This window comes from Gadus morhua, chromosome 9 (assembly GCF_902167405.1).
Source record: "Gadus morhua chromosome 9, gadMor3.0, whole genome shotgun sequence".
Taxonomy (NCBI): Eukaryota; Metazoa; Chordata; class Actinopteri; order Gadiformes; family Gadidae; genus Gadus; species Gadus morhua.
This window is the reverse complement of record NC_044056.1, coordinates 25,272,348-25,284,560: the sequence shown is the minus strand read 5'-3', so window position 1 is coordinate 25,284,560 and position 12,213 is coordinate 25,272,348. Positions and strand designations below refer to the sequence as shown.

Below are 12,213 nucleotides of genomic sequence, written 5' to 3'. Positions count from 1 at the left end.
AGGCCCGGAGCTGGGACCAGGGACCAGGCCCGGAGCTGGGACCAGGCCCGGAGCTGGGACCAGGTCCAGGCCCAGAGCTGGGACCAGGGACCAGGCCCGGAGCTGGGACCAGGGACCAGCTCCTGAGCAAGCTTCAAATCACTATGCCTACTCGTAACGGAAACAGTTTAAGCATTGCATCAAGCAAAACGCCTCACAGTCCTTTCTGTCCCAGGATGTTTGGTTTATATGCTATGATACATGGATTATATTATGGATGGCGTTTTCCTACACTAAAGCTTTAGTCGCAGTCTTATCCAGGGAGAAGAGATTTCATAAAGAATGCTGTATAATTACCTAACACCTTCTTTTGGTGGGTCTGGTGTTTGCTGGGCACAGTCCATCGAGTAAGGACTTGCATTGCATTGTGAAGGAACTAGAAAATATCCACGTGGGAAAGCATCTGACTTGGCCGTCAACACAACTCAGCAGTGTTCACTGCATGTTTGAGATGGCTGGTTCTGGCAGCCCTTCGAGTGGGGAAGAGAAACCCTCTGTTCAGTATGGGCGCTAGAGAGTAGCGTAGGACTAGACAGAAGAGAACAGACTGGTTATGTTGCCTCCGCTGAGGTGCCTCAAATTAAGCTGTTAATGCTAATAACCTCAATGTGCTTCAAAGTGTTACTCTATTCTGATTACTGTTAAACACTTTTATCCAAAGCAACTTGGTGATTTCAGATTCAGTGTCATTATGGAGCAGGTTGGTTAGGCATCTTGCTCAGGGATGTCTACTAGTACACTGTGTGGGGATGGGACCTAGTACCTTTAGGCTCCGAGTCCAACCCCATCGCCACGACACAGATCCTTTTATAATACAAAGGAGACAGCGGGCCTTCAGACCCCCTCAACTGGGGATTACCAGTTCAGTCACTTGGATGTTGTTTGGCTGCCTTGCTCTTCATCATTTCAGTCTTGTTGTTGGGCTCCCTGCTCTTCATCAGTTCAGTCTTGTTGTTTGGCACCCTGCTCTTCATCATTTGAACGCGACATTTGTTCTTCCACCAAGAAAACACATCAGTCACTCAAAGGGTAATCAATTTGTCATTTCAATTCCAGATGTACCCTCATTGTTGATAAAGACTGTGCACCTTTCATCACCTCAGCATTACTCACTGGTGATGGTGACTGTGTGACTGGTTTAATGGGCTCATTCACAGTCATCTGCTAATACCACTTTTGGTCATGTTTGCTCCGAGGAACGTGCTTCCTGAATTGAAGCGTGATTCAGGGGTTGTGATGGCTGTGATGAATGTCACAAGGGCCGGTGGGGTTGGGGACAGAATGTTAGTTTGAATTGCTGTGTGGCATTTAAGAAGAAGAGGAAGTATTCAACAGAATGTGATGCATTTTACAGACAGGGTGTGGGGACCAGCTCCAGGTCTACTGCAGGCTCAGGTCTACTGCAGGCTCAGAGACTACAGCAGGCTCCAGCAGGCTCAGGGACTACTGAAGGCTCAGAGACTACAGCAGGCTCAGAGACTACTGCAGGGTCCAGCAGGCTCAGGTCTACAGCAGGCTCAGGTCTACTGCAGGCTCCAGCAGGCTCAGGAACTACTGCAGGCTCAGGCTCCAGGTCTACTGCAGGCTCAGGGACTACTGCAGGCTCAGGGACTACTGCAGGCTCATGTCTACTGCAGGCTCAGGTCTACTGCAGGCTCAGGGTCTACTGCAGGCTCAGGCTCAGGTCTACTGCAGGCTCCTAGGTCAAGTGCACAGGCACGTCTTAACCTCAGATATACATGTGAGGTTAAGACGTTGTAGGAGGAAACTGGAGCCAACCAGCAACAACAATGCCACTGGCGTCATCCACACAGACCGAATCTGTTATTATCTGCATGAGTAAGAGCTGGTGTTTGTGGGAATGTGTATTAAAGTTTATATTAAAGTTTCACGCCCGTTCATTCAGCAATTGAGTGACTGGAAAGAAGCCTTGTTTGTTTGTTCTATTTTGTTCTTTCTTGGTTTCTTATTTCCTTTCTCGTTCCTGTTGTCATCTTTTGACGGATGGTCCTTAGTGTGCGCTGCCAGTGACGATATCCCCTCCTCCGGTGCAGGGGGACTCTAGGAAACAACACGCATCCTAGCGGACCCGTTGTGGCATATTGCAAACCAGTGTCATGGTTGCCGTGACAACAAAGTATCCCAAAGCTATCAAAGGAGAGTAAGAAAGAGCAACATTGTCAGTAGCAAAAGTATCTTCTTCATTAGCTGATCCGGGGATGGTGTCTGTGTCTGCGGCCTCCCTCTGCCCCCTGCCCCCGTGGGCTCAGGGTAGGGGGCTGGCGATTGGGACAAACTATCAGATGGTAGTGGGAAGAGAAAGGATCAAGGAAGCGGAATTAGTATCAAGTAGAAGATCCTGTTGTTGCTGGGCGGAGTGAGACCTAGAGAGCTAGTTTGGGTCAGGTCATTTGATACATCCGTCCTCTAGTCCCTCTACCCCCCCACCCATGCTTTAAGATAAGATACCACTTTATTAATGCTGTACCCCACATTCAATCCAACATGGATATTAGTCATTGTAAGAGGCTATCTCTGCTTAATATGTGTGATGAGCAATGCATTTTCATCAATGGGTTAAGAGAAAAGCCAACTCATTTGTATTATGGACACGAACAGTTGCAACCAAAACAACATCCCTACACACATATGTGTGCATTATTGAGTACCAACTAAAGTATCAGTCAAATACAACATACATAAATACACAGTGGCAAACTTAACCCTTTGGGGGCTCCAGGCGAACAGTCATTTGGGGGCCCCTGCATCTACCGGTCTCAGTACCTTATATCGCATAATGAGATACTCCATACAAGGGATGAACAAAAGTCACTATCCTTCTTTCATGCAAATGTTAATTATCTATTTACAAATTGAGAATAACATACAAAACAATAAGATTAGTTATGTTGACACATTACACTGACTTTTAACCATAAGTCCTCATTTACCTGAGGGTTTCCAGTAGCTCACAGCAGCTATCTGCTGTGAGCTACTGGAAACCACTACTGGAAACCCACTGATAGCTGCGTCCAGCTATCACTATATTTCCTGTGCTCTTCAGACCTTTCATGGTTGATTAGATGCATTGCAAGGTTATTCTAGTCTTTAAATCCTTCCTCACTCAGTTGTTTTTGTTTTCCAGAAAGGCAACAACAAAAGCAAAAAACACGGTCTGCACTTTCACTGTAGACTAACCAAGACCTGTTCACCCTCTCACCATTTTTCATTACTATGTAATAGTATGCTTTTGTGAATCTGCGGCCCTTGGGCCAGAGTGCTGGGTCATCCACAAGAATATGTGTGCACCTGCCCAAGACACAGCAGCTTGGGCCAGAGTGCTGGGTCATCCACAGGAATATGTGTCTCGCAGTCATTGTTATCGTTATTGTCATACATTTCAGTAACCAAAGTGGAAGAAGGAGAGTGAGAAATATTCACTACCAGTTGTGCATCATCTCCGTCAGTTTGTTGACACACGTCATTAGCATCGCTGCTGGCTGAGCCAGAGCCACTTGGAATGAAAGGAGCAGTAACGTGACAGCAAACGACGTTGACGGCTGCTCTTGATCCGCCGACGGTCCCGCTGCCACTGCGGTGGCTGTAAAACAGCTGGATAGCTTTGGCAGCTTTGAAAGAAAGTCCTGCCTTTGGTCTTTCTTTTTATGTGACCCGCTTTCGTACGATCGCTTCATGTTTCACTCGATTTATGTCTCACTCGATTTCTCTCTCTCTCTCTCTTACCGCTTACTGTTTTGAATTTGACATAATTTCCGCATACGCATGATGAGCGTGATGCGCGTAACATGGAATAGTCCATGTAGTGCAGACTGAAGGAGGGTGCACACGGAAAGATCGTCAAAACATGAGTAATAATTAGACATCCCGATGCTACTATTGTGAAGAGATTTTTATAAAAATAATAAATATGGGGACAAAATATATGCATTGGGGCCCTCTTGACCAGATCAATATTGTAAATAAGAAACTGTTCTTAATGTTTTATCGGGAAAAATAAAGGTAAAAAAAAAAAATGAAAAAAAATTTGGGGCCCCAAAAACCTTCTATGGGGCCCGGGGCTCCAGGCAAATGCCTGGTTTGCCTAATAGTACGGCCCGCCCCTGTACATACATATGTGTGCATTAGACAGTCTCAACTATACAGTGTAGTATCAGTCAAATACAACATCCCTACAAACATATGTGTGTATTACACGGTAAAGACAAAGTCAAAAACATAATCAAACAATTTGGTGGTTGAAATAACATCCCCAATTTGTTCTCTAATACTTTTATCCATGCATGAATAATCTTCCAATATGCTTATTTATGTCCAGGAAAATCTATAAATCCCATCAAAAGTCCACATAGCAGATCATCTGGTGGTGGTCTTATCTCTGAGAGGTGGGCGACCAGCAGCGGTAAACACACACACACACACACACACACACACACACACACACACACGCACACACGCACACACGCACACACGCACGCACGCACGCACGCACGCACGCATGCACGCTCGCACGCACACATGCACACACTCACACACTCACACACTCACACAGCACGTGTCTATTTGTAGCTGGTGCTGGCACCCATTTATCATGAACCCGTGTCACTTGTTGCCGCACTACGCCTTCTAGAAAGCTCTTAGTGCGCTACATAGGTGTCACAATTATCTCTATAAATAATCCTGGGACAGAGTCGACGTTGTTTAGTGGTTCAGTGATACCGACCAGACACGAGGAGAGGAAGAGGGCACCCGGCTGGTGCTGATGGGGGGGTCCTGATGGGGGGGTCCTGATGGGAGGGTCCTGATGGGGGGGGTCCTGATGGGGGGGGTCCTGATGGAGGGGTCCTGATGGGGGTCCTGATGGGGTGGGTCCTTATGGAGGTCTTGATGGGGGTCCTGATGGGGGGGGGTCCTGATGGGGGGGGGGTCCTGATGGGGGGCCTGATGGAGGGGTCCTGATGGGGGTCCTGATGGGAGGGGTCCTGATGGGGGGGGTCCTGATGGAGGGGTCCTGATGGGGGGGGGTCCTAATGGGGGTCCTGATGGGGGGGGTCCTTATGGAGGGGTCCTGATGGGGGGGGTCCTGATGGGGGGGTCCTGACGGGGGTCCTGATGGGGGGGGGTCCTGATGGAGGGGTCCTGATGGGGGTCCTGGTGGGGGGGTCCTTATGGAGGTCTTGATGGGGGTCCTGATGGGGGGGGTCCTGATGGGGGTCCTGATGGGGGTCCTGATGGGGGGGGTCCTGATGGGGGGGGTCCTGATGCAGGGGTCCTGATGGGGGGGGGTCCTTATGGAGGGGTCCTGATGGGGGTCCTGATGGGGGGGGTCCTGATGGGGGTCCTGATGGGGGTCCTGATGGAGACACTGTTTGTTAATAACCTCATCCTGCTTGAGGAAGCGTGAAGAGACTGTCGTACTTTATGAACACCAACACGGGCCCAGATGTTGGTGGTGGAGCAGGAGGTTTAGTCCGCTGAGATGGAATTAGGCTTGAATGGGATTCAATATATAAAGGACTACAGTTTGGGGGTTTTGTTGATATCATTCGCAAACCAAAGGCCTAATTACCATCAAAATTGTTATTTTCTAACCTTAAGGGATTCTGTAGAAACGTCTACTAGAGTGAAAGAGATAGTCCGCCCTCTAATGCCTATGAATGGTGCATTCTCATGGGATGTTTCCTTGAAGATTCGTGAATTTATCTTATCTTAATGCAAGAGAGTAGCTAACTCTAGCCCCTATTTTCATGAAAACTTGATGATTTCACTACATACCGATACATTTAATTAGATATGACGATCCATAAACTACAACAGTTGGAGCCTGTGGGCTCTTTAGAATTGAGATTCTTATTTCTTAGTGAAATAAGTTTTACACTGTTTTTACCCAATATGTTCTATTTCAATGACAGATAGCGTAAACTGGTACAGAAATATTCAGATCAGGGTCCCTCTCTCTGGGGGCGTTCTGGCCAGCGGCTGCTCTCCTCTCTGAGGGGAGACGGTGGTGAGTGATTACAGTCCCATCTCAACCATGCTTCTCCCCGCTCATTGTTTCCTGTGCTCCTCCATATTGCAATACCTCCGTTTCACAGCCCTCCACGGTTCCTGCTAATTAAAGTACTTCATTATCTAAAATAAGATCTTTTAATAGGCAATCAGCCAGGCTGTCTAGTGCTCCAGCTGTAATGGGAGTCAGCCACTGGCAGAGCGGCCCGGTGTTGGGACGGAGTGAATCTGGACCGCGGTGGAACCATCCCACTTCAACCTGCTTGGTTAGAATCATCAGTAGAGTCGTCCTCCACCCCAGAGACACTTGGTCCCAGGATACTGTAGCATTACTCTCAGCCACTGATGTCTCAGAAACACATCTTCACATTGCAGACGCACATGCGCACAAGCGCATGCACAAGCGCATGCACACAATGCCCTGATTGGTCAGAGCCGGGAGGATCTCCATTCTAACTGGTCTGGTACGCAGGCGGACACAGTCCACCGGAAGACTAGTCTTACAGACAGATGGACAGACTGACAGACTAGTCTTACAGATATGGAGGACAGTGATGCCCTCGACGCCACCCCTCACCTGAAGTATCTCCAGGATGTGTGAACCCGTCTGATGGGCTCATCTCCAGCTAGCTGGGGGAAAAGTCAACCCAAGAGATGATCCGGAGTTCCCGTGGAAACGGCTTATCACAGATCCTCAGGGGATTTTGGCTCCGCCTCCCGGGGTTCCTGATTGGATGGAAAGATGGATCGGTTGTTTTTTGTCCTGTTGGTTGTGTGTGTGTGCGTTAACGATTAACCTTGTTAACCACGTTAACATGGTTAACCTTGTTAACGTCGTTGACATTGTTAACAAGGTAAACCCTGTTAACGTTGTTAACGATGATAACAAGGTATCATCACTAATGGCATCAGGGTCAGTGTCGTGCATCTAGTGGTGATCTCTAATCTTGGGGCTGCGTAGCCTTGCTTTACTTCCAGACAATAGTGAGGGAGTCTGATGGCCCTTTTTCTGTTAATCTTGATTCCTAGGTTGAGTATAATGTAGAAGATGGGAGTGTGATGTAAATACTCAATGGTGTGGAGTCAATAGAGGTGCTCTGCTACAGAGCTAAAGAACAGGAGCCTGTCGTCCTGGTATCTGCTGCCTTCCTGGGTTCTGGTTCGTGGTCTTTCAGTCTGTCCGTTTGTAATTCATGCACAAAATGCAGACGCACACTTGGGAGGGCGAGACGCCGGAGGGAGGGCGTGGGAGTGTTTGTCTTGTGTGCGTGCAGACCTGCATGTGTGTGTGTGTACTGTAGTTGGTCTGGTTCAGCTCTAGAGCTGTTGTGCATATGGTGACACATGAGCATGTTCAGTAGTCCAACCGTGGTGTGTGTTTTGAAAAGGGTGTGTGTGTGTTTGTCTCTGTGTTTGGACGATGGTCTGTATGTGTGTAATTCAGTGCTGAGTTGAAATTAATTTACTTCCCTTTCACCACAAAGTAATTCTGTCTCTCTTAGACAGAAACAGACACACACACACACACACACACACACACACACACACACACACACACACACACACACACACACACACACACACACACACACACACACACACACACACGCACACACACACACACACACTTGTCAATGTCTTTCATCTCTTTTACATATGGATCCCTCTCAGATCCCGTTCCCATACACACCCACTTCAAACATATTTCATCTGCAGAAGTCCTTTAAATAGACGTGACCTTTGAGGAGTAAAACACTCGGCTGCCGGGTTTGAAGCTGTCGGCCTCACATGCGTGTGTTTCTTTACCCTCTATGTTGCCATGTGTCATGTGAGATGAAGACCAACGGGCCCCATGCAAGCGTTCTGGCCCCGGGTTCTCAGCTGGCGTCACTGCAGAGGAGCAAATACCAGACCCCTCAACAATGTGGCATTATCACAAATACATCCTCGGTTCACAAAGTAAAAGTACAGTTGGGTTCCATTTTTGTTTATTACTATTATTAGGGGTCGTAATAATTGGGTACTATTAGCAGGATGGCTTGTAGAACCGTACAAATGAGTTAGGGACTCAAAGGATGGCCCAGAATAGCCCAAAGGTGGCGCTATACTCAGTGCTTGAATGTCAACAACTTCAAAAGGCTGGGGGCTGAGACTGTCCAACACCGGCGGTTTAGACTGTCAACCATGGGGGGCTGAGAGTGGACTATCCAACACGGGCGGTTGAGAGACTGTCAACCATGGGGGGCTGAGACTGTCACCATGGGGGGTTGAGACTGTTAACCACGGGGGGTTGAGACTGTCCAACACGGGGGGTTGAGGCTGTCACCATGGGGGGTTGTGACTGTCCAACACAAGGGGGTTGAGGCTGTCACCATTAGGGGTTGAGACTGTCCAACACGGGGGGTTGAGGCTGTCCAACATGGGGGGTTGAGGCTGTCACCATTGGGGGTTGAGACTGTCCAACACGGGGGGTTGAGGCTGTCCAACATGGGGGGTTGAGGCTGTCCAACACTGGGGGTTGAGGCTGTCCAACACGGGGGGTTGAGACTGTCCAACATGGGGGGTTGAGGCTGTCCAACACGGGGGGTTGAGGCTGTCCAACACGGGGGGTTGAGGCTGTCACCATTGGGGGTTGAGACTGTCCAACACGGGGGGTTGAGGCTGTCCAACATGGGGGGTTGAGGCTGTCACCATTGGGGGTTGAGACTGTCCAACACGGGGGGTTGAGGCTGTCCAACATGGGGGGTTGAGGCTGTCCAACACGGGGGGTTGAGGCTGTCCAACACGGGGGGTTGAGGCTGTCCAACACGGGGGGTTGAGGCTGTCCAACAGGGGGGGTTGAGACTGTCTAACATGGGGGTTGAGACTGACTAACACAGTGGTTGAAACTGTCCCACATGCGGGTTGCGACTGTTCCACATAGAGGGTTGTGACTTTCCAACATGGGGTTGAGACTAACAATCACAGGGGGTGGAGACTGTCTAAAACGGGGGGTTGACCAATAGAAGCCAGAATGTTGCATGCAGCCTTTGTTGGCCTCCCACTCCTAGGAGTTTGTGGTGGTGAACTTTGTTGTACCCATATGTGGGTTGGACTGTCTTTGATATATGTTTTAGTCTACCTCCTATTGCTAGTTATTGTATTTATTAAGTAATTGAATATGTGAGACTGGAAACTGTGAACAAAATTGCCCATTTTGGGATAAATAAAGCTTTTCTAATCTAATCTAATCTAATCCTACCAAGATCAGCCATGGAGAGGAGTACATTCTGGTCTTCACTGACTACTCTACAGTCGGTTTGGATCAGTGGCAGTTCACCTTGTAGGTCTTTCAGGACATGGGGCTTTGATGTACCTGCTGTCTGGCATGTTTTTCATTCAAAGGGGGCTAGTCACAGATGGCCTGTTGTCAGCACACTAGTGAGCTCTGCATGAAAAATAGAAGATTCATCAAATCTTTTACAATTGTTCAATGTATAGGAAACTGTATCGAACACGAATGGTGTTGTTTTCTTGCACGGATAGAAGAATAAAAACAAAAATGACCCGTTAACCCTGTTTGGGAAGTGACACATTATTAGCCAAGTGGCTGGCATGAGCTTCTTGTCAAAGTAGCACATTATAGTAAGCTAGAATGATGTTGAATTAGCATAGCAATAAATAGGGTCTCTGATGAAAATGGGTTTCTGTGGTAACAGGCAAATTAGGCCATTGTCACCAAATGTAACGGACAGTGAATGAAACAACTTCTCTGGGTTTGAACCTTGTTGTTAACAATTTGGATACTGTAGTCATGTTTAGATATTTGAATGCAGAAATGTTTTATACTATACCTCGCCACACAAGTAGACCTCAATATAGAGGCCGCCGCTCCAGATAAGATGCTTTGATCTGAAGCCCCTTGGAGACCTCTTAAGATAATAATTTGGCCAATCGGATGTGACGCTGGAGGCGAGAGGCCCTGACGCTCAATATAGCTCTAGAGAGGGAAAGTTTTCCCTTTTTGCATTCTGGGTTCAAGGGCTAACAAGAGGAGAAACACCAGGCTGGTGGACAGAGGTCATGAAACCCCCCAGTTCTTATGATGGGAGCAAGTGGACTGCATATGTGAGTTTCAGGTCACGCCTGATTTATGTTTGCTTTGCTATGACTGCACCTGTGGGTAATGAGTGTGTGTGTGTGTGTGTGTGTGTGTGTGTGTGTGTGTGTGTGTGTGTGTGTGTGTGTGTGTGTGTGTGTGTGTGTGTGTGTGTGTGTGTGTGTGTGTGCACGGCGCTGTGTGCTCCACTGTCCTGTTTGGGACCTAGCCATGGGCTGTCACAGAGGAACACGTATAACTAGAAAATGCATTTCCTTCAGAAAATGCGGTGAGTGCTATAGTACAAAGTGAGGTATCCAAATAGATTAAGGCATAAAGAAACGTTAATGGCTTAAATCAAGTGAAGGGATTTGGACAAAAGTCTAAATGGAGTAAACAATGTAAGCATGCAAACCATTTAAGAAAATGTAAATGGTTAGAAACAAATAAAGTGACGGCTGAATAAAAAGCATGCAAACCATTTAAGAAAATGTAAATGGTTAGAAACAAATAAAGTGACGGCTGAATAAAAAGCGCAAAGCATAGCTAAAAATGCAGAAATGTAAAATGAATTGAACTGATGAATCTGAAAGTTCAAATGTATTGCCCTCACTGCTGGTGTGTGTGTCTGTGTGTGTGTGTGTGTGTGTGTGTGTGTGTGTGTGTGTGTGTGTGTGTGTGTGTGTGTGTGTGTGTGTGTGTGTGTGTGTGTGTGTGTGTCTTTAAGCCCCGTTTACACCATCCCGCTAATGGCCGCTAATGGCCGATGGACCACCGATGTGGAAGTCGGGGTGATTCGGGTGACATCGGGCTAAAAATGTATGATCGGGTCAATTTATCGGGGTAGCATTTACACATACCTACCCGATTTTATAACGATAACATAACGATTTATGCCAGGGAATACACCCGAAGTGCGTTTGGCGTCATTTGGCGTCATTTCGGGAGAAGGCAAAGGGGAGACTGGTTTAGACTGATATTTATTTATATATTTATTTATATTACAATAGCGATTTTATAATAATAGAACGCCGGTTCTATTGGCGGATTGAGGGTCTTCCTTAACACAATCTGGTCACTCACAATCGTTATTTGTCTAGGGTTCTCGAGGGTCTTTCGTGTGTTGAGGTTGCCGATATAAAGACGATAAAACACGATAAAGCGCGGAAGATTAACGAATATAGCCGATGTGCCCAGGAAAATTCCCGAACGATTTGCGATGTCTTACCAGTGGCGATTTTGGTTTGGAAACTCTGGTGGGGCCCATGCAGGAAAATATTATAACGCAATCCAGAAATACCACATATTACTACCATCACAACAAAAACAGTAGCAAGTGACAGAGGGGACCAAAATTGCAGCTGAATAATGCCATCACTCAAACGCGAATCTGACGACATATATTAGGCTATTATAGCAATAGCACCACCAAATGGCAGCGTTCAAGATCTCACAATATCAAAACTCAAGAAAACAACAACGTGGCAACAATAAAAACACAACGACGCACACCCTTTAGACAGCAATCAATATACAAAGCCACCACTCACAATATACCAAAAAAAGAAGAAGTATTGTTTAAGTTGTATTAAGTTTGCAGGCCACCATACTGTACAATTAACAATGAATCTAGCCTGATAGAGTGGTTGCCTATTCAGACCTGGATAATCCTGGGTGAAAATTTAAGTAAGTTTGGGCTAAGATGGTAATTACCTGTGCTTTAAGGACAGTGCTGTCTGGTCTCCTTTGTGTGGCTGAGGTGAAACACAAGCTGTACTGACTAAGCCCTAAACTTAGTAGTACTGGTTGTTGATTCCGTTTATAGTTTCCGACGTGCGCCCAGCGCGCTCCAATTACCGCAAAAACGAAGACAGTTCCGTTTATTTTCCTTCCAATAATACACAGCCGCAATACTTCTAACTCAAAATACATGTAACAAAACAATAAACCCGAATTCCTCACTAAACTAAGATGCATTAACGCACGGGGACACGGGCACACGGGCACAGTCGAAAAACTGTTTGCTTCCCCATCAACAACAACCTGTGATCAGGTTCAATCAGGTTAAA

At 47.1% G+C, this 12,213-nt stretch overlaps 1 protein-coding gene across 11 annotated transcripts in view; it reads left to right on the top strand.

Moving 5' to 3' along the window:
• The window catches only part of LOC115551431 (pleckstrin homology domain-containing family A member 7), a 155,564-nt gene that overhangs the window by 48,278 nt on the left and 95,073 nt on the right, over positions 1-12,213 (top strand). The window contains exon 1 of one of the 11 annotated variants that reach the window (XM_030367160.1): positions 10,136-10,173. The exons of the other annotated variants lie outside the window; for them this stretch is intronic. Within the exon in view, the coding sequence (XP_030223020.1) occupies positions 10,148-10,173 (26 nt within the window). The 5' untranslated portion in view covers positions 10,136-10,147. Of the gene's footprint in view, positions 1-10,135; positions 10,174-12,213 lie in introns of those variants that run through there. 11 annotated transcript variants of the gene reach the window in all.